Raw genomic sequence first — 26,924 nt, 5'->3', positions numbered from 1 at the left:
GAGCAACTTAATAGTTCCCGCAGCGATAGACAACCACAGATCATGCCCGTTACTGTGGTTACATTACAGCCTATTCTTTTAATTTGACAAATATTTTGTTTTCGTTCTCAGCTAGAATTTATGGCCAACAGCTGTAAACCTTTTTTATTACAAATAAATGAAAAGCCTGTTGAAATTAACAACAACTCCCCTCTTGCTGTATCAGAATCTCAACTATTGGTTTAATTTATGATTGTCCGTGTCACAATGCATCTATGGTCGTTTCTCAAGAACGCAAAGAACAGACTTGTGTTCTCGTAGAGACCGGTCATGCGAGTGGTTTTCTGTGATTTCTGGGATTCTAGCAGATCCCATAAGCGCAAGGCAGCATACAATGCATCACATATCGAGAACACACCCGGGTACTTTCATGCATTCTCTGTCCTTGTGTTCTTGAGCATTAGAACCGGACTTTGACGTAGGGGTGTGCGATATGACGACATTAGATCGTGAACGATTAAAATGACTGCACGATCCACTTTTTCGGGAAAATCGTTAAATCGTCCTATATAGTAGTGTTCTATAGAATTCGTCAACATACTTGCGATAGATGTTAACAAGCTCGTATACGTTGCTTGTGAATTCAGTAAGATTAAGTGACGCGGTCAGTGAAGATGGAGGGAAACACGGAGGACTTGGTCCCTAAAAAAAATTCTACATCAGTAATATTGAAATGGTTTGGGTTTTCCCCAACTGACACGGCCCAAACAACAGTTATTTGCAAATGTGGCAATGATAAGATTCGAGCGTCGTAAGGCAACACAACGAACCTTTTTAACCACCTCAAAATAAAAGGGACTGAAAGAGTATGCCGACACTCAAATTATAAAGGGATCCCACGCGAGTAAATCAGGTACAACCAAGCATACGGAAACTAAAAGGCCTAAACAACGACTTTAGCGAAAGAACCATTTGAGAAAGGAACTCCGTATCCGTATGACAGAATGAACAAGCGGTGGAAAGATGTCACTGACGCGGTCGCATTTTACCTGGCCAAAGACATGAATCCCATAAAGACTGTGGAAAATGAGGGCTTTAAAAAACTGCTCAAAGTCGAAATACCCAGCCAAAAATATTTATCCTCCACGCCCATTCCACAGCTTTACTCCGAGTGCCGCAACAAGATGAAAAACAAAATTCTAAATGTAAAGTTTTTTGCTAACAGCTGATTTATGGTCTTGCACTTGCATTAAATATTAACTTGATTAAAATATTCTTCAAAATATAAATGGTAAAGAGTATATTTTTATATGGGGACTTAGTTTGGCTGTATTGAAGCCCCTTTAATTTGCAAAATAGTCTTAAAACCAACTTGAAGAAGAACCGCGATAAAATCGTGAATCGTGATCTATCTGGAAAACATCGTGATTTGAATTTTTTTTCTAGATCGCCCACCCCTACTTTGACGGTTATATACGTAGCGTGAGAACACGAGGACACATAGTTACATGACATGTAATAACATAATAATAACAATTAATAACTTTTTAAATACTGTAAATGGTGGATAATAAGGCTATATATATTGTGATGATTTATTGTATTACTAATACAAACCGAACCGTGGCTTTTGTGAACCTTTCCACCCCTACCATCAGTCAAACAGTGTTTAACATCTTAAACATCATATGGTTTCTACAATGCCCTGAACACTGCAGGGGTTAATGAACAGCATCATATGCTATAAAATGTTAGAAAAAAAAAGTTTGGTTTGGACATGGATAAAAATAGCCAGTGCTTCATACTTTCCACAAACAGAGAGGGGGTTAGTAATTGCTACTAAAAAAGCTAATGTAAATAACTTTAGTCTTTCCCAAACAAGTCTTTTAATGAACAAGCAGATGGATACATTTGCCGGCTTAAACACTTGACGTTTATAAGTCATTTGCGATGACGTCCTAACTTAAATGACTTTATAAAAGAAGAGAAGAATTATCTAGATTCTTCTCACAGGATGTTCTAGGAAAAGACTTTAAATAACCTGAAAATACAACGCTGGCTGGATTGCCTTTTCTGGTCCAAGATTTGACCAGCATGTGCATGCATTGATAGGCCCTTTTTAATGGGGGGGCAGCATGACGGGTGCTAGTCCCACAACCGATATATGACCTAAAATGGAAAAGCTATTTTGATATAAACTACAGTCGAGCTAACACGTAATATAAACCACGTTTGTTGGAGATGATATGCTAGTAGAACGAAAAGCTCACTTCTCCATGTTTGCAATTTATACAGACTGTACATATGTCTATTTTATTATACAAATTATTATTTACACATTATACAAAATATATAGTATATAATGCAGCACTACATAATGTATCGGCATGTTATGTTATTTTTTAAGTTCTGTTAAGTACACAAAGCCAGTGAAGGTCACTTAATGTTGTTCTTAAAAGGCTCTGCATAGCTAACATTCTAAAAATATTGTTTCACTATCCCTACAATACACATTTGTAATGCCCCTTAAACCAAACTTAAATGTAGAACATGAGCTCAATTTAAAGCCCAAGTTAGAAGACGGTCATCTAACAGGGTAACCTACTTTTGGTTAGACAAGGACAGAAGCACCTTTAAGAACAGATCAAGAAATCATTTTAGAACCATTTCATGTTATCCTAATAACGCTGGTTTAATGACAAAGAGTTATAAAGTTAAAATGTGTACAAGCCTCGGGCATTTTAATTAAAGGAATGATAAAAATGTCTTCCGAAGCCTATCAAGATTCTTTATTGTTCCCTTGATGACTTGATTCTTTACAAAAGCAAAATTACATCAGCTCATCTTTTCAGGGATCTTTTGTTCGATCTCATAAATGGCAATTTAAGGAGGTCTAATCTTTTCACAGGAATCATAAGCATTCTTATACTGATGTATTGCTCTCTCCTTGATCGACCTTGGCCGATTTGCTCTCTCGCCTCTAGCCATCTTAATTCGCCGCACCTCCCCAGAGAACGCGTCACTTGAGGGAACCAACCGCGAAAGGCCGCGAGCGCAGTGGTGACCCAAGCACGTAAACACGGAGGCAGGATGTGCTCCATGTCCTGCAGACAAGACAACTTGTTCTCCGAGTCTGTTCCCACTGTTGCCTATGGGACAGATCTGCTGTCGAGGACTGCGAGGGAGGACAAAGAGCAGACCACATCCCCCGTTAAACACAAGAGAAGAGAGAGTGGCCATCTGGTCGACCGACTATTTATCTCTTTGAAACTGCCCAGCTCTTAACTTCAGATCCGGTCTCTGCCTTTCATTCTCTCCCTTTGCTGGAACAGGGTGGTGGATTAGACTATGTGTATAGTACTCAAGTAAAATACGTACCCTGATCACCACAGGCCCAAAGAATCTGTATACCTGACTGGTCCAAGGGCATAATTGTTTTAGTTGTTTAAATGGTAACTCCGGTGAGTATGGGCAAAAAAGGATTTCCTGGTTTGTTGGTAAATTGAAAAGCATTTATTTGGGGACCGGATGTTCACAGGAAGTTATACAACGCATATAAACCACATTCAAAAGCCAGTGTACACTGCTTGCTTGTCACTTTCTCCCCTACGTGAGTGGCATATACTGCAGCGGTTTACATGTTGCAAAGGCAGTTGGCTCATGTTTCTACAACTTTCCATTTCCCCTTTTTAAAGTCAAACCCCTAATGGTTTGTATCAGCACGGAGTGTAACTGTATTCCCCTGGCTGATCAGTGATTCTGCTTGCCCCTGTACCCCAGCATCCTCTAGCACACTAGTCTCCCTGGCTAACGTCTTACTACAGTGAGGTTCCATAAGGTCAGGTCTTGGTTGAGAAACTGTATCTTTAAAAAATCAATAAGGCACCAATACCACCCCAGTGTGACCGGTTTGGTGGTGGCCAGTATTAGACAAATGTAAAATCATGGATATTTTACTACTAAGTACTATCATAACCACCAATAAAGGGACATATATTTATGGGTCTATTAATTCAATGGTGCATTAAAATGACTAGTCTGGACTTAAACCTGCCAACAACTGAAGCTCTGCAACAGCTCAAATTTAAAGGAACAGTTCATCCAAAAATTGGAAATTCTGTTGTCATTTACTCACTCTAAAGTTGTTGCAGATCTGTATAAATGTCTTTATTCACAGTTCTAGGACACTTTTGACTACCGGTGTAATTTATCCCACTATGATAGTCAATAGGCGCTTCCTGACCGGATAAGTTCAGGAACAAATTTACGATCGCATTCGCACCGGCAAAAAGTAACTATTTATTGATGCAAGCAGGAGGATGCTGTGATTGGTGCCGTGTTCGGCCAATCAGCGTTCGCTTACATCACGGGTCCTTGAGAAGGAGATAGGACCCGCACTTAAATTCTAACCGGTTCCTGAAGTGCAAACATAACAAAAAATTTGTACTTCTATTAAATTGCCCCGAAACCATGAAATCGTTCCTGTGGTGCGAAAGCCCCTATTGGTGACCAAGAACAGTTTAGTTAAGAGCATTTTTCCAAATATATTTCTCTTTGTTCGTTAGAACAAAGAAATTTATACAGATTTGGAACAACTCGAGGGTGCGCAAATGATGATAGAATTTTCCTTTTTGGGTGAACTATCCCTTTAAGAGTAATTCTTTCTAAAGCAGAACTGCTAAAATTTCTCAATGAAAGCAAAGTTGCAGAAAAACTTTCATTTCCACTTATATAAAAATAGAGCTCCACATTGTAAAAGGCTTTCAAGAGAATGTGAAAGAAGAGACATGCACTGACAGACGGTCAATTACTACTGCTGCCCTGCAGATGAAAGAAGATGCTCCCAGAGCCCAAACACATATCAGATGTTTGCATGTATGAAGGACAGTGGGGTTATAGAAACATATATAGTAGCTCAATGTACTAAGACAATGGGTCTCATTCACCAAGTATGAGTACACACAAATTTGTGCATGAAACCTGCATACGTTTACCAACAAATCATACATATATATAAATTACCCATAGATGTTTATTTAATTTAACAATTATTTCATCGTTAGACTATAGCTCGAGCTGTAAGGTTTCTCTAAATAACAGCGCTTTTACAGCCGGCTACCTAAAACTGTGCGTGTCTATATAAAAGGTGTTTTATGGTATATGAACTGACTATGAGGGCTTCGCATTTGGAATTACTTGGTTGCCAGAGTCTTTGACAAAAGTGATGACGGGTGATAAAGGAAAGGTAAGGCCGAAAGCACAAATATGGAGATAGACTGGATGCGTTTTATGCAAATAACTAATCTCGTGCACGCAACCGCTCATTTAGAATACTCCAAATTTACTTACATAAGGACGAAGTTAAGAACAAATTCATGTGCGGACGTACATGTTGTTGATTAGGTGGAAAGTTTTCTTGGGGAATGTGCATAAATGTTCAAATGTGCGTATAAATACTAAAAATCTACGCAAATATTAGTGACTTTGGAAAACCTAAATCTTAACTTAGAATGCAAAGTTGGAAGTTAAAACTGCAACATCTTATGCCGAGTATTTTTTTCAACGGGCTTCAATGAGAAAACGCTTATTGTAAAAATGTGGTTCTCCTTTAAGTAACAGTGGTTATGACAAGATACATGGAAGGTATTTGCTTTACTTTCTAGTTTTAGTTCATGTAATGCATCTAGTAAGTCAATATTATGTTACATGCTGCTCTGATGCAACAATGTTGTAAATGGTTGCTAGGACCTTGCTATGTAAATGCTGTGGCTAGTTGACCCAAAAATGACAATTTCATTATTTGCTCATCCTACAATGGTTCAACACACAGAATAAAAAATATGCAAGATGACAGAATATCATTTTTGGGTGAACTATCACTTTAAAAGATTTGTTCGGTTGCATTAACCCTGCTTATTTACGTCATGTGGTGCGTCACACTCTAAACTCCTTTGAGTTTTGATGAAAAATACGTCATCCAGACGTCATCAGGGAGGAAAGACATGCGACATCTGCAAGGGCAGGACTTCGACCTCCAAGCACAAGCTAGAGGACACATGTGAATGTTGACAACCATGAGAGCTCAGAAGCTGCGGGCTCTGGTGTCACTGCACTGCTGCTCGTGTTGACGTTTAACATTACCCTCACGAGACTCCCTTTCTCTCCGCAGTCCCCTCCTCCTCTGTTTTTCTTCCCTCTCATCAACCTAGTCTTTCTGCTTCACTCTCTACTCCTCTGCCATAACATCTATCTGGGACGCAAAGGGTTAACTTGACTTCACCCAGCTTTAGCTCTCCACTCTCCTAAATAGAATTCAAACCTTCTATGACCTCCCTCTACTTCTCAATGATAAAGGGTATGCAGTTCTTTCTCTCACTATCTCAGACTGCAGCCGCCGAAACACTGAGTGACGCAGGACGACGGCGGCCAATCTGAACTGGGAACGAGTCACTAAGCCTCCTAACAAAGGGGAGAAAATTGATTCAAGCCCTGTGGGGACGAAAAGTGTTTTTTTTTCTTTTTCTTCCCGACACCAGAGCTACTCCACCCACTTGGAGACAATGCATGTGGGGCATTTCATTTTAAACATCTTAACTGCAGGGTGTTAGTCACAGCGGAAAGTACATCGACTCTAGAAGTTTCTTTTGCCTCACTATGACTAAGCAGCTGTCTAACTCCTCCCATAACTCACACCAAGGCTATCAAGTACCACCTACTCAGGTTTAGCAGAAACACACAATACACAAGCAAACTGGGCACAAAGGCCCAAACAGGACCTCACAGCGCTGAGAACATGTCGAGGGTACTTCTGACGTATTGTTTTGGTTGGTTTAGTCACGGCTGAGGTAAAACTTGCAAACTTGTTGAAATTCTGCAGTTCAACAAGCTGAATGGGACTTTGATATAGCGTTCAGGTAGATCTGGACTGCTTACGAAACATAACCGTGCAATGTGTAAATGACTGTGTAAAGCAATAAGGAAGAGTGACGGTGATATGTTGTAGTGAGTGAAGAGAAACGTGGTGAAATATAGAGCAAGGGGCGACCCGGTTAATCTTTGTGGAGATGAATTTACGTGCAAAGGACAATGAACCGAAGTCAACCGCTGTTATCTACATGCTAGTGCATTGTAAACGCAAACCACATCTCTAAAAGGTAAGGGAAAACAGACAAAATCGTAGAATCCATGTATGGAAACGGAATTTGAGCGGAATCTGACGGGAGGTGGCAAATTCTGCATTAATAGGAAAGTAGCAGTCGTAGTGGCGCTCTTGCAGTTTTTTTCTGTGTCTCATTATGAGGACTGAATGCATTAGATTAGTCTCCACAGATTCAGAGTTTGAGTGATACTTGAATATTATATACCGGAAAAGCTTGCGAAACAAATTTAAAATTTGACGGTCTTCAAGTAACAAAACGTGTGCATGTTCCTTACCATACAACTAACGGCACTTAGCATGTGCATAGGAGCACATCATGATGCAATTCAACATATTTACTGTACATCACTATGGTTATTTGGCTGTTAGACTGTATTTATTATTTCCATTCTTGTTTTAGGTCTACATAAATTTAAGTACTATTTAAGTATTTTTTTTTAATTATATGTACTATTTTAATAATTTTACTAGCACATTTACTTAGGTTAACTAAAGTAAGTAAATATACTCTGTGGCTGAATTATAGAAAACAATGTAATAACTTGTTCTCAAATAAAATACTTTTATTTGATGGGTTGCCGCAAAGGGGTGTTTGACGGAAGCTTCCTCGTTGTAAAACACGGATGCGGAATCACACGGATTACAAACACAATCGCAGAAATCATATGGCCCTAGATATCACACATACGTTGTGCAAACTTTAGCCATTCAGACATCATTCAAGGATGTAAAATGACATGTAGCAGCCTCTAATTCGCCATTTAACACCCAAATACACAGAGATAAAACATCACAAGTATCAATAACAGTATTGTTTGTCATGAAGCTTATGGGTTCTCAGTACCCATCCCTACTTAACTACAGTGAATACTAAAGAATATTACAGTATTTTTAATAAAGGTAAATATACAGATGTCTAGTTTATAGTAAGGAACTATCCAGAATAATAAAACAGAAAAAAGTAGTTTAGTAGACAATAAAACATTTCATAAAGCCCTTAAAAGTTTACCAAATTAACTAGGTAAAACACACAAAAAAGTATTTTCTTAGCAACTAATTAAAAATAAAAAAAATATAGCTTGAATGCACTTTATCATCCTTTATCAAACCTCTAAGTACCAAATTAATGCATAATGTGTGGATGTACATTTATAAACCAAAGGCTTTATAAAATGAGAATACTCCCCATAAAACTATTCAGCGTTTCCCATTCAATAATTAGACTATGGGGACCTGCCAGTCTAATTTGTTCGGCCATAACCAAAACAATTTTTATAGAATACTTCTCACAACAACTTTCATCGTGTTGTCTGTCTCCCATACATTCAATTATTCGTATACTATCAACCGTGGCTGCTATTAATAGATTTTTCATGATTCCCATTTGCATTTTTATTTTACCATTTAAAATATCTTAATTCATTGTAGAGTTCCGAGCTTTCGCCTCTCTCCCTTTCATATTGCATGCAGTGTCTCGACAGCGCCTCTCTCAAATGACAGTCGACTAATTAATAGGTGGCAGTGTTTTCAATATGCGTTCCTACATGTTCTTGATTTCAGCGTAAACGTCAACAGTCACAGATGTTACCAACAGAAAAGACGGCTGATCGAGTTGGTCATGACCTAACGAAAGGTCAGCAGAGTTTCCTAAGGTGCCGTGTGAGAGCGCACTTTTGTGTGTGTTCTGTAGTTGCAATACTGTGGAAGAGCAACAATGTATTATCAGATATTTCTGAATTTGTGCCAAATTGTCTGCCCTATACATGATCTACAATAAAACTATCAGTCCCATTTAAAATAAAGAAGCATTCATAACACAACAACACATCCATGTGAACAGCAATAGCAGTAAAGGATTTGTGCCGCATGAGACAAACAAGTAATATAGCCAGACCAAGTCACATTTATAAATCAGGATTTTAGCAGCAATTAAAGTAACAGCTGGAAGGACTAAACACAAGATGATATTGGGTGGTGTTCAGTCATTATTTTAAACTCATTTTATGTCTGATAACATAACTGAATGAAATTTTCACATATTATCTGTTGTGTTAAAACACAATATAATGTGACAGATCAGAGAGTAAAAGAGAAACTTTGTGTAAGTTTTCAAGTGCCAACACATGCAAGTGACTATGTCACAAATATGCTAATTAGTGTGTGACGTGACGCGCTACAGTCTCTCAAAATCTTTTTAATGAAATTAAATTTATAAATAGCATTCACATTTCACAAACATGACAAAAGTACATAAAATACACACACAAACATAGCATAGACTTAGACTTACAAGAACACACACCAGTAAACTAAATATTTTATAAAGTACCAGCAGCGCACTACTTTGTACTCTTTAGGAAGTCTTTACTGCGGTACCAATGAAACACAATCTCACCCGAGCCACAGAAAGGTTCAGAAAGAGTGTGACAGTAAGCCTAAACCACTGGGAAACCGACCTGTTCGCATAATAGCGGTAGCATCTGGGTGATGGGACTGCAGCTTTGCACCTGCTACCAATTAGTTCAAGATGCTATTGGGACAATGCTGTATCACATTTCCTTAAATACACAGAATTTTAAATCAGAAGAGCATCTTACCGGCAACTTCCACAATATCCCCGGGAACGATATCCCTGGCTTTGATCCTCTGCACGGTTTTTCTGTCGTGGCGATACACCTTGCCCATCTCTGGCTCGTACTCCTTGAGGGCTTCGATGGCATTTTCAGCATTTCTCTCCTGCGGGGACAAAATGAAGCAAATGAGAACGACCAAAAACCATTTCAATTATAATTTTACACATATTATGAAAACTTGTCGCACAAGCAAGAGTACTAATCCATATTCTTTCCATTTAAAAAAATGCAATGGGTGGCAGATGTACAGAACTTGTAAGATAAGAACAACATTCTGCAAGCACACCTTACATACCCACTGTGCCGTAATCCGTGCCAACCATGTACCATTATGACTGAAGGAGAAACTCCTTTTGACATGACCTCGGAGTTCTTATTCTAAAGATAAACTTTGTATTTATCGTGACCTTTTGCTTTCAGCGAGATTAATCTTTAGGGACCTGCTAACTTACTGCAGCAGCCTGCTTGGCAGTACTTTGGCAGCAGACTTCCTGTGGTTGGTCTTGCATGATGGGAACGCCAAGTCTCCATGTCAAATGAACAACACTGGCTTGCTCGAGGGTGAAAACCCAGAAAAATCGAACGGGGAGTGGTTTGACATTAATAAGACATTTAAGGAAATAAACTATAAATACTCATGCTATAAATACAGCCTGCCAAACGAGTGAACTATGCTTCTTAACAAAAAAAGTAAAAAAATGAGACCTACAACATTCTAGTCAGCCACTCTATAGATCAAACTAAACTCAGGTCAGGGTCCAAAGACTCATGCAATCGAGCCTCAATTTAATTGGATTAATACACTTTTCATCCATTCATAAAAGTCATCAAATATTTAATAAAGATATAAAATGTAATAAATTAAACCGCACTACACAAACAGGACTATTAGATAAGTAAACTAAATTTCCAGACTAAATTTTATCCGTCATCATTCAAAACAAACACTAATCTTGGGCAATACAAAAAAATATCCTAACACAGAACACAGGCAAAAGGCAACACTCCTTACATTGCTATTTAGCAATATGTCCTGGATGGTGAGAAACTTGGATTGGACATTTAATGTGTCTGTAAATCTTCATGCACAGCACCAGAGCAGGTTCATGAGCCAGCCCTCTCTGATGAAGGTTTGCCCTGGGCAAACTACTAATGCTCTCCTTTATAATGGAAACTGGTCATCAAAGAAAAGAAAAATAGCCTTGCTTCACACATAGCACCAACCACAAGGGATGCAAACCACCGAAAACTGAAATACCGGAATTACAAGTGGAATTCTTGTGGGCCACCTATACACCACAAGTTAACAAGTAGTGTAAAGCTGCCCTGAAATGACTTCAAAAGGATTCAACGGAAATATCAAAGGGTTAACACCTTTAATCTGCATTCACCCACAGCTTCCAAAACAGCGTTTGCGGTCTTTTAAGGGGTTAGTTCAGACCAATGTTATTTGGATGCCAGTGACATGATGTCTGGTAAATGACTGAATTTCATTTTTTTGAGTGAACTATCTCTTTAAGGAGAGCTTTAAGCCAGACAGACTGGGTAATGAATGGTGACAAAAATAAAATGCTAGTGAAAAATCTAGGACATGGGTTTCAAGGCCGCTGAGAGGTGCTGGAGAAAATAGGGTCTTGGCTCTAAACTTAATTCCACTGGGAGAGCACGACTATCTTTAGAAAATGGCAGGGAAAAAGGGCCACATGTTTTCATTTTCATAAGACTAACTACACAAGAAATTTTCACAATATCCAAGCATCTAAAAGGAAAGGTCACAGTGCACACGAATCATACAGCGGTCACCAAGGAAAATCCTTGAAGCTTATCAAGGACACCTGAACTCCAGAAGTCCGAAGGTCAAGACACATATAGGAGAACCAATACAATGTGATTCTATATCATTCTTAACAGTCGTGTCTTAAAGGCCGGGTAAAGAGAATTCTGAGAATTCTTTCTAAACAGAATATTGATGCTAGAACTGTTTGCTGAAACGCATAACAAAGAGTCAGAAGTATGTAGTACTGAATTGGGGAGTCAAACCGTTAAGCAGTTTTTCACCAATTCTTGATGTTGCTAGGGACTGTTTTAAATCATAATCCTATGGAGTAAACCGTGCTTCCAAATAAGTCCTGAGCGCTTTTTAAAATGCCAGCGTCTTCTGCCGCTCAGAGCGTCTTTTGAGGTAGAACAAAGTTCAGAGCTCTGTCAAGAACCTTTTTCAGATCTTACCAATGACAGAGACCATACCATTACTGTCGTTTCCATAACAGCATGCAAGGAAAGTGATTGGTCATGAAGGCTCAAACTAAAAAAAAAAAAAAAAGCAGCCAAAACACCTTTGGAGTTCGCCTAAAGGACCTTTCTGTACAAGCTCCCATTACAAGAAATCATTTATTTGCACCCTCAATTACAGGTGAAGCTTTTGACGCATGGGTCAGAAGAGGGGTCAAGAAAATAGGAGATATGTTTATTGATAATATATTTGTATCTTTTGACCAACTAACGACAAGGTTTGATCTCCCCCACTCCCAGATTCTTACAATTTCGCAGTTTTATATCAACACATTGTGTTAATTTCCCACATTAACCACCTAGTTCTCTTTTAGAATCCGTCCTGTTGCTTAATCCTCGCTCCAAAGGCTCTATTGGAGCAGTCTAATCTTTATTAGATTAATTTCCCAATGAGCTTTGAAAAAAATCAACCCGTTTCAGAGATGGGCAAAGAGGAGATACAAATGCACGGTGTGGAAAATACAGCTTTTTTTAACCTTAAATCGTGTATTCATATTACATCACGGTTCATGGGTGGGGGCTCTGTGGGAGGGTCCTCTCTTAAGCTGCCCCCGTGCGCAAATGCTATCTTTGAAAATTGCCGGTAAACACAACGCGCTCTGGGTTTGGGCTAATACATGGGGAGTGTAGTGTTACTCAGAGTTCAGAAGAAACTGCCAGGCTCGGAGCCCTCTCCCCAGACAGCGCGTCAAATACACATGCCTTTCAACCTGCTCGTGAATTATCTATTGATGAATATCGCACGCATTGACTCTCATTGTTTAATTAAAATCCTCCCATTAAACATATTTACATGCTTCACATAAATCCTACGATTCGAGCTCGAGCGTTTCGAGTGGGTGTGGCTTCAGCGTCAACAGCAGACACACCCCCAGTCCTGCTTGTTTTTCCAAGATTTTGATAACTTATGTTATTTACTTGGATGTTTTTCCTCCATTCAAATTTGTCTGGGTGGTTAATAGTACAGTTTTCTGTTGTATGACAAACTCAGAACACATATTTCACTGTCACGTTTCTCAGACTTTATGCTGTGTCTTTCTACTAAGTAACTCTTATACATTTATACAAAAAGGGAACATATGTGATTATGTAAGCTGTTGCATTCAACAAGTTTATATGTAAAAATTGTAAATTAGCATATTATCTAACAAAAATATTTTCTTCAATAGATATTTCTTCAAAATATATTCAGATTCAATAGTCATTTGTATTTTGTTTAATCAAACTTAAATAATCGTGTTCTTCAGGTTTAACTGTATCGCCTCAGCCATATGTTACTTGTTATATGTCTATATTACTTGTTTAACATCTATTTGCTCAAGTTCATTGAACATATGGTGCAAAGCGATACAGCAAACAGTTTTACCAGTCAGCGAGACTATCTGCACAATTTTTATTGTGTCAACATCAAGGTGATTTAGCAAACTTTGAGAAAGCAGTTGCATTTGTGTTAAACACGGATAGAAATAAAACAAAGTTTCCAAGTCCAAAACCTACCTGCCAAACACCTACAATAGCGTTGGCTATGAGAATTAGCAATATTACAAAAGGCTCCACGAATGCGGTGATGGTCTCTTCTCCCTCTTCAAACCAAGCCAGTACCTACAAAAAAAACACAACAGAAATATATAGTTGGTTACAAACAGTTGACTATCTCTTTAAAACAGACTTTCAATCATGTTTGAAATTTATTCCTGCCGTTCAGAAAGTTCCCATATAATGAGAGATCGTCAATGATTGACACCAAAGAATCTTCCAGGGAAGACACCACTTGAACATTTTAGTGCCTCATATTTTTCTGCACCCTGAGAATGTACTTCTGAAATGTGAGGCTTGGCAGGAACTGTGGCTGCGCGCCGGGTGTCAAAACAGACAGTCTGTCGTCAGCAACTACACAAGCATGACTATATTTAATCCATGCCAAGACAAAGCATTTAATGAGCCAGCTATGTGAGTTTACAGGCAAGCTGACACTGTCCAGAAAGAGCGGAGGGAACGCTGCTGCGCTGAGTGCTTTATGTCAGGGTTTTTCTTGCATTGAGAAATAGGAGGTGGCCGCCTCCGTCAAATGTCGGCCGCCTCAGACTCTTGCCAAAATTATGTGAGGTGTCTTCACAAGAAATGCTGCCTGCATTTAACAAACTGTCATTTGTAACTTCATTTGCTGCATTACGCCAAAGTGAAGCCAAGGCACATTTTCGATATCAGCACAACGAGGCGCTAAACAGAGTTGCAGAACAAGAGCCAGCTGTGTTTGACGGCTATTTGTTTTCCAACTTTTCAGTCACTAGCGAATATAAGAGATCATTGAATCATTTAAAGTGAACCTCAGAGAATGCGAGATGTGAATGAGCTTTGCTCATTTAGTAAGACGGGTTAATTCAGTTGGCTCAAAAGTTAGTTGAAAATGGAAAAAAAAGCTTTATTTGATTAAAAAAAGTCTGCTTGGTTGAATAAAAGTAATGTTTTACATAACTTAATTGTCATTTTCATCTTATTTTATTAGACATTTTAATGTCAGTCACTTTGGTTAAGCCACTTAAAGGTACATTGGGCCTACCTGTGTGTACAAGATCAGGATGGCACCACATCGCCTTATTTTGAGCCTGGAAAAACCCTATATGTAATATCATCTAATTAAAATAGACCAGCATCAATCTAAACTCTGGGTTTAGATGTACTGGGGCCACACAAGAAGTCTCATTGACAACGAATTAATCTACACTAAAGCAAGAAGCACTGCATTAAAAGATTTTGTGTACTTGAACACATCCCTGCATACTTTAGCGCTAGCAAAAGTCTCATTGCAGTATTTATGGTTTATAACATACTTTTTTTAAGGTTATTCTGTGACATCTCAATGGTTTAAACCATAATCTGTGTTGATTTTTCAAGTCTTTGCTATTATTTACATAATAATGTAATGCAGACTAATTACATATATCTTAAACAATTAAATTGTCGTCAGTCCACTTTATTAACAGCACACATCTGCAATTTATTTAAGAGATTTCTAAAAAGAGAAAAACATACTTTGCAACCGTATAAAATATAACTACAGCATTTTGACCTTCTTACCTATTTAATTTGTCATTTTATCTTTCCATTTGTTTTCAAATCTTCATTTCATAAATTTAAATGCCATGAAGTTGACCGATAGTAGTGCTTAAGTGTGCAAAATAAGCGCAATGTCTTGAACTTAAATCCATTATTAATCCATTATAATCCATTATGCCACTCAAAATCATGAGGGGGAAAGAGGGGTGATTGTAAAATTCTACTTGATGTGGCTGCCGGTCCTGATGGGATGCACTGTGCTGACTTAATAGCACCCTCACCCCATGGGAAAAGTTATGTGGAAAAGCGATTTAACGTCTCTATGAAGAGTTAGTGAAGGTGAGGGAAAAAAACAATTTATTCCAATACCTAGCGATCAATACATAAGCAGCATTCTACATCATTGAACCCCTACAAGTGACTAACCTTGAAAACACTCTACATAGACAGCAACTGTTACATCTTTCATGGGATATTTTTTTTCCTTTCACATATTTGTAACGTAAACAAACACACTGTAGTAATACTCCTCACTGTAGATGCAACAAATATTAATATTTCAGTAAACCCATGAATATGAATACAGGAAGTCGACAACCACATCAGTTTAACAGTAATTTAACCTCCGGGCCATGGTACTTTACACTATGATCACAGTGAGATTTCTCTAGTCCTTCAGTCTCGCACCTTTGATTCCAGCAGCGAAACATGAGCCAGAACAGAAATGTGCTGAAGACGTCAGACAGCATATACTGCTGTACATCATCACCTCTTAGTCTAATGACAGGTCAGCGTTTTGTAACATGATCAAAATTTACCACAGAGCATTTATGGAATGGTCATAAATCTTTCAGCAGATTAGAAGGTCTTAAATACTGTGGGCACAGATGGTATGATTTAGTTGTGTCATTGCAGACAGTGGTCTCACTTTTAAAGGGATAGTTTAACCCTCAATTATGATTATGTCGTTGTTTGTTTATCCTCCCGTCTTTCAATTGTTTTATGTACATACGATGGAAATCAAGGGAGGCAATATTGTTTGGTTTCCAACATCCTTTAAGATATCTTATTTTGAGCTTTGTCATTTTTGTCTCACCCTAATGTCATTATAATTCTCACTTTAGGGTGAATTATCCTTTTAACATGCAAAATAGGAACTGATTTTAATCACATTAATTTCATCAATGTACGGCATTGTTAAAAAATGTCACAATGGAACATATCTTAATGAAGATGACATGTTCAGAAAACCACTTGGTTATTGACATGCTTTAAGAGAACAATGAGGAACATCAGCTGTCTCAAGATACTTACAAATGAAATGCAAGCAGCCAGGAGAAGAATCCTGACTAGAAGATCTTCAAATTGCTCCACCACCAACTCCCACAAAGATTTTCCTAAAAACAAAGATAAATGTATACATGACAAAAGTGACCAGGTTGCCAAATATAATATAATCATAAAGAAAAGAGGCCTGTTAAAGGAAAAGAAAAAGATTACCTTCTTCCGCAGGTAATTCTGTGTGACACCCGGAGATTCACAACATGGAGAGATAAAGAGAAAGAAAATTAAGGATATTAGATACTAGAAGTTCCAGTAATGTAAGCGATCTGAATAGGCTTAAGGTTAGGCCTTGCGATTAAAAATATTAACTATGCTTTTAACTTCTGTAATCCTAATGAAACCACAAGTTCGCAACTCTAAAATGGTTACAGCACTTTTACTTCATTACAACAATAGTTCAATTTCATAAGATTGACATTAACTTAAACAACTGGAAACCAAGACACTCACAGAAAAATTTGGAAACAACTAGAAACAGGTTTCCCAAAACACGAAGGTTTTAATGTGTTCAATGACTGGCGTTATAGAACCATTGACGTCACGCGCGTTCGTTTCGGACACAAGCCGGCTGAAACGAATCAACCGCATGTGCTCGTGCGCGTGCGGTCTTTTACGGGCCTAACAATGCCGCGCCACTCGATCAACATTGTGAAATCAATCTTCTCTTTCTTGAAACGTGCACTGCCAAGCCCATGTCTGCTTGGTTAGCATTAGCCGACGAGTAGCTCACTTACCGTTCGTTCCCCATTTCTCCTTCTGTCGCTTCACTTGTTCCAGACCGAGTCCGGTGCTCTCGTTTACGCTGAAATAACTGTAAACTTCCTCCACCGTTTTCGTGTGCGCGTTATCCATCGTGGACGGACGAACACCCTGGTGACGATCGGACTCTCAACCTCACCAATCGGGCTTCTTTTAAGCCTTTTCCCTCAACCCCAAGACCTTTGGACCCTCGAAAAACTTGAGCAAAATGTAGTGACGTTAAATATAACGGTGAGCGATGAACGCGCTTAAAAGGGAAAACTGACTAAGTTAATTCAACAAAACATATCTAACCAACATCATTAACTCGCTTTCTTAGTTTTTTTTGTCCTTCGTACGATCCCTGGAGTGTTAAGTCTGAGTCCCAAACAGTCTAGAGTCCTAACAATCTTCTGCTGGATCCCGTGAACGGCGGTAACGTTATACTGCCGGTGTTCGTTGCTCTTGCACCATCAGCACCAATCGCATGTCTTCGCTCCGCCGCTCTCCTGATCCGCGTGCACCGCTCTCGCTGGCCGCATGTGGAATACGCTCATTGGCTGCGCGGACTCCGGAAATTCCGTTCCTTTCGCTGACTTTTCTTCGTCACTTCAGTGTGGATCAGCTGACCTTCCTTTTCGAGAAGGTTTGGTCGACGTCATTCCAGAGGAAATAGCGAGCAAAAATGTCTGTTTTGCACAAAATGTTCAACGAAGATGTAAATGTTATGAGCTTTCCCCAAGAGGACTGCAAGTCCAAGTAGAGACGATGATGAGCGAAAATAAATGTGATATCTTTTTTTGTTTTCTTAAGCAATGTTATGGGAGAATGTGGAAAATTGTCACACGATGTTTATCTCACTCACTGGACAGATAGTTATACACAGAGCCGTTGGAAATAAAATACAGAGTTACGACCCGCATAGAGCTCCATAGTAAGATTGGAATGCGGAAGTAACTCACGTCATGTCCAACAACAGGATTGAAGCCCATTCATTTCAATCTCTCCCAAACGCATTTGCTGTACAATTGTTGAAATAACTGAATTTTTAACGGTTTGGCGGACATGTTATATATTCATGGATCTTATATTCATATTAATAACAAAATGCTGCTAGAAATGTACTCAGCGTAGTTATCAGTGTACGCAATGTTCTCATATATTTAGCTAAATGTATGCAAATATTGTTGCTTTTGTCTGTTCAAATAGGGTGACAGCGTGGACCACGTGACCAAACGGCGGCGAGATCGAGTGTCATAACTCTGTATTTCAATGGCTATTGTTCTAGCCTACAACTGTTAAGCACATCCATTAGTTCTAAGTTTAGGACTGTCAGGGCAAGTAATGGTTAATGATAATGGTTTGTTATTTTCCGGTTACATTTGATTTTTAAGTTGACAAGTGGTATCAGAGGGTTCGCCTTAAAATGTATCAAAAATATAGGCCTATATTTTAAACCCTTTTCAACAATTGGTAGATGCCAATTATTTTGGCTGTTATACGTCAGAGAACTGTTCAATTAAAGGCCCAAATATTAGTCGTTCCAAACCTGTATACATTTCATTGTGCTGTTGAATAGAAAAGAAAGATGTTTGGAAGAATGTTCTAGGACACATTCACTACCAAAGTAGAAAAACTATTGTATACATATTATTTTGTTCTGTTGATCACAAAATGAGATATTTTGAAGAATTTAGGAAAGCAAAATGTTCTGGGGTAACTTTGACAACCATTTTTTTTTCTTATATGTTAGTCAATGATGTCCCAGAAATGTCACTTGCTAACATCCATCCAAATATATTTCTTTATGTTCAACAGAACAAAGTAATTGATACAGATTTGGAACAATTTGACGGTGAGTAAATTATTATTTTTGGGTGAAGTGTCCCTTTAATTTAAGATTACTGAATGAATGGTAAACTTACTACAAGTGTTCTGCTTCAAATGTTTAAACTTTAAAACTGACAAGCATTTGGCAGAATAAGCACCCTGGCAAATCATTTCTAATAAATGAAGTAATGATCTGACTGAAAATCATTTCCTTTTCTTGGTAGATTTGTATAAGCTAAATAGTTCTTAGCAGGCTGGTTTGATCCCTTTTCTTCTTTCTGGGTTTTGACATACACACGTTTTTTTCCAGGCATCATTAAGAGAAAAAGATTGTATTTGTACCAAAAGATAAAGCTACACACTACAAACTGTTTCACTGATGAAACGGAGGCATGGCCTTACAAATAAGATTGACTTGGTCCCTGAGTCTGCAACCATATTATACCACAGGCATAGATAAAAAGATATGAAAGAGCTAAATTAGTTTTGCAGAAAGCGGGTTGTCATGGTGATGTGACATGGTGGCTTCTATGATGCTTGTTTATAAGTCAAATTAGAGTCGAATGTGATTCTTCACAGTATAAGTTGGACACACATAAGCTAAAGTGGAAATAAACACTGATGTTTAAAACATGGGATATTTCAACCAAAAATGAAAAAACTTTCATCATTGACTTAACCTCATGTCATTTCAACCCTGAATTACTTTTTTCTAGAACACAAAATAAGATATTTCAAAGACTGTTGGAAACCAACATTCCACCATTGAATTCCAATGTATGGACACAAGACCACTGAGACATTTCTAAAGATCTTCTTTGCAGAGAGAAGAGGTGTCTCGTTCAGCATCTCATTGGAAGCCAACATGCTTAAGATAAAGACAGACTTTATATGTTCTGTATATTGTCTGAAAAGCTACTTGAAGAAAACTTTTATTAAAATACAGGATGTTGCAGTGTCTTTGTCATTATGCAATATGTTATATGGTAAATGTTGCGCTTGTTATTGTTGTTTTATAGAGATGACCAGTTCTGATTTATAAGAAGAGCTCAATTGTTTATCAGTGACTGCAGTTCATGAGAAGAGTCAGATCTTTCCATAAGATTACACATTAGCATGCTTTGTTTAAATGTACCATCGTGTACTCTGCGTAAGGCAGTGGGGTGACAGCTGCGTGATAAACATATCAACACAAGATATGGCATATAACAAATCTCTACTAGTCAGACAGTTCTGGGAGGGACACCATTCCACAACATATGTGCCATCAGAGGAAACAGCCAGTTAGGAACTGTAAACAAAACGCTCCCTTTGTCACCTGAGCATGGCTGTTTATTCAGAAAACCATCCTCTTGTTTGAGTTTCGCAGAACGTGGAATGTAGTTGCTGCTAACAACTCTTTCCATATCCAGTCTATGTTTGGTGTCAACCCTCAGGCTCAGTGAGACAAATGTTTGCCTTTTATGGTTCTGTAAAAATGCAAATGTAAGATTCTGGCTTGTCAAGCAGATTGTAAAGCTCTCAAGAAAAAGACGAGCAGACTTTATCAATCCAGTCAGATTCACACATTCAGGCATTTGAGATTTTATAAATTAAGATATTTTATAATATAAACATTTACTATAACTTTATGTACCCCATTTTAATTAAAACAACAATAAACTCCAACAAAACCAAACTGCAAATGCTGCCTTTGTGCGTGTTTGTTTACACCTGAAACCACATATTTGTGCGGAAAAGACTAATGTGAACAAGGTCTGCCACCTTGTGTGTTTTTTAGCTCATTGCACAAAGCATGCTCGTGTTTTGTTACTCGTCAGTACACTGTTGACTCACTAGGAAGCAACTAGAAATAAATAAGCAAACCTTACATTCATAAGATTTTAAACCCTGATTTAAGTTGTTATAGTCTTTTTTTCTCCATACGAATCAATGGTTTTGAATAACACTATGAACTGTTCACAACTAAAAAGAGTACACATTTCATTGTTTTGGGTATTGTGGGCCTTATTGCAATTGGATATAATAGTATCCTGTAAGTTTAAATTCACTGGCATCCCAATACAAGCAGAAGAACCCAACCGAGACCACAGAGATATTATTATGGTTTTCATTAAAACGATTTTCAGTTATAACCAGTAAATCCGTTAGAAATTATGTGATTATTTCTTTAACCTTTAATTGTTTTTGACGTTTGTTTGTTTCTGCTTATGAGACACAGAAAAGATGTCATCCATATGTTGGGTGCCTGGAGCCGGTAGCTAGGTTGTGTCTCTAACCCGACTGAGATAGCTATCTAGACAGCACATTTTGGCGTCATAAGATAGATGTTGGTTTATAACAATACAGAAACTAGTACAGAAAAGGCCCAATCGATTCATAAATGGTTTCGTATGCGCAACTGACTCAGAAAACGACTATGATGTTGTAAACGGCAGTCTAGCTAGACAACTAAGTTGGGGTTTGAAACACAGCCTTTGAGTCAGTGTCAATATCACATGTATCCGTTCTGTTCTCAGCGCATGTGAAGTAGATCTCAAACACAGTTGGGAAGACATAACGTTACAGATCCGCGTCGAACTACTTCGTCTCCAACATTGAGATTACTTTTTTAAGTATAATTTTAGTGGGAACTTAGTGTATTTAGTTAAAAATAGTTAAAAATAAAATGACTGAACAATCAGCGCTGCTTCTGCGAAAACAGCTAGCAGGTAGGTGGCTAACATTTAGCATGAAGCAATATCAGTGTAGTACGACAACAGTGTATATCCACTTTGTCGGCTCTTTAAAAACAAAACGACATGACGTGTAATGCTTCTAATTGTGTCAGCGTTTAAGTTATATATAAACTTATGGTCTTCTTATTTCCGGTAGTAAAGTAATAAGGTCAGAAGGCTTTGCTAGCAAGCATACTAGCTGAATAAGTTGGTGAGGTATACATGTTGACTACACCCAGCGTTGGCCTTCAATTTAAGAAAACATGTGTTTGCTATTTAAACAAATATTCCAATTATTCAGTTTTGATAATATTTTTTTTTAATACGAGTAATAAATTAATTGCATTTGTGGATGGTTATAGGAACAGTTGACACGTGTTAGTTAGACATGGACAATTCATTGATCTGCCAACTGGCACACATGACATACTTTGGTGTAATAAGGTTGGCGCAACGTTTATCAAATTTAAATGGACATCAGTATATGACGTCATTATTATTCCTTTTCTTTTTCTTGTGACCCTACAGAGCTCAATAAAAACCCAGTTGAAGGTTTTTCAGCTGGTCTGATTGATGATGATGATATCTATCAGTGGGAAGTTGTTGTGATCGGCCCCCAAGACACACTTTTGTAAGTACCAATCTTGTTTACGACACGGCTAAACAGATCCAGCAAGTATGTACTAATACTTTCTTTCTCTTTCCTTTGCAGTGAGGGTGGATTTTTTAAGGCACATCTCATTTTCCCTCATGATTACCCACATCGGCCTCCGAAGATGAAGTTTATTACGGAGATTTGGCATCCTAATGGTGAGTGCATGTGTCATTTTATTAAGGAGACACGATTAAATATATGCTGCGGGGCAGATGCTGATGTTATTCTTGATCTCTGTAGTTGCAAAGAATGGCGATGTGTGTATTTCCATCCTTCATGAGCCCGGAGAGGACAAATTTGGCTACGAAAAACCAGAGGAGCGCTGGCTACCCATCCACACCGTAGAGACTATTATGATTAGCGTCATCTCCATGTTAGCCGACCCCAACAGCGATTCGCCGGCGAATGTGGATGCAGCTGTAAGTCTACAGTTTTCCACTGCTGACTCGCCATATTCAGTTGCTTGAATTAAAGGGCTATTCTGTGTTTGCCTTGCAGAAAGAGTGGAGAGAAGATCCCAACGGTGAGTTCAAGAGGAAGGTCGCTCGATGCGTGAGAAAAAGCCAAGAGATGGCATTCGACTAAAGGCCCCATCGCTGTTACGTTTGTTAGTTTATTCATATGCTGTGGTATCAGTTCCCGTCTTCATATCATAAAGTCAAACTTAATAGAATTTCAGTTTGGTTTATTTCCCGATTTCTGTGTTGATTTTAAAACTCATTAAAAGCTCATATCAACTTAGGTTTAACCGATGTGTCTGTTAAAACATTTTGTGTGGCAATGCAAGTCAAATTCTATCAATCATCTCCCCCCAGATGAGTCTGTTGTAAACTTTCGAACAGGGACAGTTTTGACAGATTTTGCACAGAATCAGATTTTTTTTCTTCTGAATGTGTGAGGCATAGCACGTATTGTCATTATCAATCCCACATCCTCTAGTGTGTCTGAATTATTTATTATCTTAATTATGATGAAATGTATTGCATGACATTTGTGTTTTGACTCGCTTTTTTATCTGCCACTGAGCCATCAATTTTGAACAAAGTCTTTTATGCAATTCTGGAGTGTTTTGTGTGCATCTATGGTACCAGAAGAGGTTGATGGTCAGAGCCAATGCTGATTTCCCTCCTCACTGACATGTCAGACAGCCCCGCTCCCTTCAAAACAATACCACAGGGGTCATCTCTATCTCTGCTGCCTTAAGTTGTTGTCCTCAGAAAGGAAAATTGTATTAAGTGATGTCAAGTCTCAATGTCTATTACGTTTTTGAGTTGGAATCCACTTTTGGATAAAACCAAAAAGTTAGATTTTGCGTGAGAGACAGAGAATATTTTTTGTATAGAGCTCAAAAGCTGTATTTTTTGTGTATGTAAATATGATGTATTGTACCATAGCTATAGGAGTGTTTGTTTGTTCCCCTCACACTTAGTTTTGTAGCTTTGTTTCTGTTCACTCTTCGGTTCTCAAAAGCCACATCATGTAATTGCTCATTAAAATGTAGCATTTGTCTTACATATCTAATGTTTGTCCTCATGTTGTCCTCCCTTTCGCGCGTCTGTCTTAAGTCATGCAACAAAGCAGTTACCTCAATAACTTTCAACGGTGCATACAATTCTTAGTGACGTTTAACTTTCTAATATATTTGTTTGGTGTTGTACTAATGCAATTGTACATTTACTGTTTAAAAGAAAAAATACTGAGCAATAAGTTTTGCCCTTTCAATCTCATATTAGTCACATTTTGATTTGAACTCCCATTTCTTTTACGGTCTGTGGCATCAAATGGATTTTGGAGCATTGCATTTGGAGGAATGTCACTTTTCTTTCTGCAGCAATCAAATGCTCTTTGCCTAACAGGTTCCGATAAATAAAAACATTACTATGCTCCTTACTCTGTAAGTGTATTAGTAGTCTTCATTCACTGACCAGAGACACTTTCTCTCTTTAATGGTTTTTATTTGATCAGCTCCTGTTTCACATGACAGGCCGGATATCAAATATACTTGATATTACCAGTAAAAAATGTATCTTAACAGAATCGGAATAAACACATTCACGAATGTTGAAAAAGAAAAAACAGACATTAAAGATTCCATTCACACACAAGTACCAAGAGAGATCCTGAGTTGATTATTACTGGCCAGGTGCAGACAGACTTTTGTTCATGAACTGTTTCTTTACAAAGCACACCCACCACTGAAAAAGAAATTCATATTTAATAAATATTTGATATTTTAGTTCAATAATATAAAACCAATAGTTAGTTCTGCACATTAAAGTGAAGAAAGATTGAAAGATAATGCTATAAAGAAAAAAGAATCCTTACAACAAAATGATACGTTTTCTCATTTCTTATCATTTGATGTTGAATTGAAATCTGACAATATTTCACGCTGCTGTACCTTGCTTGGTTTGTCTGTCTGAGGATCAAACACACGGTCACACAATCTCAGTCCTGTCTCCTGTCTGATCTGTTGCAGGTAAGCCCTCATTGTTTCTGCCCAGGAAAATCAGCAATATAAAACAATTATAATTTCTCACAGTAAAATAATTCAAGGAAGAGTTCTTTAAGGAGTAAAGGAAGTGGGACTTGCTGCAAGTGTTAATCAATTTGAACTTATACATTGTTTAAATGACCGTGACGTACCTTCCTCCTGTTTGTTGGAGGGTTTAGCGTACATTGCATTCAGAGGGAAGCCAGGCTCTCCTGGGATGGGAAAGTTGGTGATTCCCAGCGTGTACATCTCTTTCTCTCCTTGTCCTCTTGAACTACACTATAAATTATTTATAAATGTATTATTTTAAAAGGTCATTTTTAAAAGATTATTCTGAGCAAAACACCTTTGCCTGAAAAATATGACTCCGTAAACACACATATATTCTGCAACAGTTACCTTTTGCAGCTTCTTGAGGCATTCAGAGATGTAAAGAGTTGTGTAGATCAAAGTCCTGTCAGCCTCATTCTATAAAAGGCAAAGAAATTTATATTTCAACCAAAAAGCAATTCAATTCAGTTTTATTTATATAGCGCTTTTTACAATGTGGATTGTCCCAAAGCAGATTTACAGGAGAAAAACAGCAATTCACAGAGATTGTAAAACACAGCACAGTGCATTGTGTTTATAGAACAAGTAAAATCATTCTTTTAAATAATATCTATTAAATCCCTGTGGTGTGGATCCCAAATTCCATTGATAAATAAATGGAGAAAAAAAAAACCTCGGAAGAAACCAGTCTCGGCCGGGAGGGCCAGATCTCCTCTTACGTTTCACAACTGGACTCAGTTACTGTGATTAAAAGTTACCGAGTAAATGTTAATGAAGAATAGGTAGAGTTTATTAGTTGTGATTTAGGAAGTTTCATTTGTTGAAACTGTTTGGGTCCGATTTATCGATATCAGGCAGAAGAGGAATGTTATAAGGAGGGAAAATAATGTTTAAAATAAAAGTCAACATTTAATATTCAAATGAACCCTGCTTAACAGAATTCTATATGCATAAATATGTCCCCAGCGCGGAAAACAACTTCAATTTATCTACATATCCAGCCAGCAATAGATTCAAATGTAATGCATGTTAGGGCACGCAACACAAGTTCATTTTATTGCCTCGTTTGCCCTCCATGTACAGCCCTCTGCACAGTCTGCCATCCCTTACCTTAATTTCATAGTTCTTGAAGAAAACATTGGCTTTGAAGAAGTAGATGGCCTCATCAACAATATCTGTGTCTTTAGCTAAATGTGGAAACAGGAAGAAAGAGCTGATGACTCAAATACTGTGAACTTTTTTGGCCATTTAAGGAAGAATCACTCATATCCTTAATCGTATAGTACATGCAGATTACAAGCAAAACAGAAATCTTAATAAAACACATGTCTCTCACTTTCTTTAGGAGCAGGACCCTTAAACTGCGTTTTGAGGGGCAGTAATGCCATATTTCCCACCAATTTGGTGTCTGCATCGCTCAGGCTTGAGTGGTAGGCCTGAAAATATCGAAAAATTTGATGCAAAAAATAAGAACCACCATTTAGTATGATATTTGAAATAAATGACATTTGCTTTAATCCTCTAACTGCAGTTTTGTGACTGTGAATCCAGTTGTTTGTCTCATGAAGAGATGCATCAGTGTTGCTGTAACATCAGTAACATCATATTTTCGATACACAACCGTATATAATTTAGCAGTAAAGCATGATGAATGTAAACACAATAACGTAAATATTTGAGAATAAAACGTTACATGTAGGAAAACGAGTAAGATTATGTATAGGTTAGCTACATTGCTAGTAACGGAAAAGCGCATTTCTAATTCGCTTCCGTTCTGAAATGTGACACAACAAACGGCATTACAAGCACACATAAACCTTCATCATTTAGGCAGTTGTTTTTAAGTTTTCCTACCGGCATCTTTGTAAAATATATCCCAAACTTAGCAGACAAAACGTATGTCACCACTGCGAGACGACGCTTCCGCTGTCCCACCCTTCACCGATACAGGAAGTTACTACGTCGGAAATTCCAG

General features: G+C 38.0%; 3 protein-coding genes across 3 annotated transcripts in view; 1 reads left to right on the top strand and 2 right to left on the bottom strand.

The window, feature by feature from the left end:
• The window catches only part of atp2a2b (ATPase sarcoplasmic/endoplasmic reticulum Ca2+ transporting 2b), a 30,900-nt gene extending 13,108 nt beyond the window's left edge, over nucleotides 1-17,792 (bottom strand). The window contains exons 1-5 of the mRNA XM_056731405.1: nucleotides 17,199-17,792; nucleotides 16,621-16,638; nucleotides 16,435-16,517; nucleotides 13,561-13,665; nucleotides 9,736-9,874 (exon numbers count right to left, since the gene is read on the bottom strand). Coding sequence (XP_056587383.1) covers nucleotides 9,736-9,874; nucleotides 13,561-13,665; nucleotides 16,435-16,517; nucleotides 16,621-16,638; nucleotides 17,199-17,316 — 463 coding nt within the window. The 5' untranslated portion in view covers nucleotides 17,317-17,792. The remainder of the gene's footprint in view (nucleotides 1-9,735; nucleotides 9,875-13,560; nucleotides 13,666-16,434; nucleotides 16,518-16,620; nucleotides 16,639-17,198) is intronic.
• Nucleotides 17,793-21,529: 3,737 nt separating this feature from the next.
• ube2g1b (ubiquitin-conjugating enzyme E2G 1b (UBC7 homolog, yeast)) lies at nucleotides 21,530-23,925 on the top strand. The gene is made up of 5 exons (XM_056730214.1): nucleotides 21,530-21,743; nucleotides 22,278-22,380; nucleotides 22,462-22,559; nucleotides 22,645-22,823; nucleotides 22,903-23,925. The coding sequence occupies exons 1-5, from the start codon at nucleotides 21,701-21,703 to the stop codon at nucleotides 22,987-22,989; spliced, it is 510 nt and encodes a 169-aa protein (XP_056586192.1). The 5' UTR covers nucleotides 21,530-21,700; the 3' UTR covers nucleotides 22,990-23,925.
• A 412-nt stretch (nucleotides 23,926-24,337) lies between these two features.
• arpc3 (actin related protein 2/3 complex, subunit 3) lies at nucleotides 24,338-26,919 on the bottom strand. The gene is made up of 7 exons (XM_056730213.1): nucleotides 26,804-26,919; nucleotides 26,286-26,385; nucleotides 26,060-26,136; nucleotides 25,298-25,366; nucleotides 25,051-25,177; nucleotides 24,806-24,900; nucleotides 24,338-24,599 (listed from the first exon to the last, which is right to left on the bottom strand). The coding sequence occupies exons 1-7, from the start codon at nucleotides 26,807-26,809 to the stop codon at nucleotides 24,537-24,539; spliced, it is 537 nt and encodes a 178-aa protein (XP_056586191.1). The 5' UTR covers nucleotides 26,810-26,919; the 3' UTR covers nucleotides 24,338-24,536.
• Between the last annotated feature and the right edge of the window lie 5 nt (nucleotides 26,920-26,924).

The sequence above is a fragment of the Triplophysa dalaica genome, chromosome 19, assembly GCF_015846415.1.
Source record: "Triplophysa dalaica isolate WHDGS20190420 chromosome 19, ASM1584641v1, whole genome shotgun sequence".
NCBI classification, from domain to species: Eukaryota; Metazoa; Chordata; class Actinopteri; order Cypriniformes; family Nemacheilidae; genus Triplophysa; species Triplophysa dalaica.
This window is presented reverse-complemented; position numbering and strand designations above follow the sequence as displayed.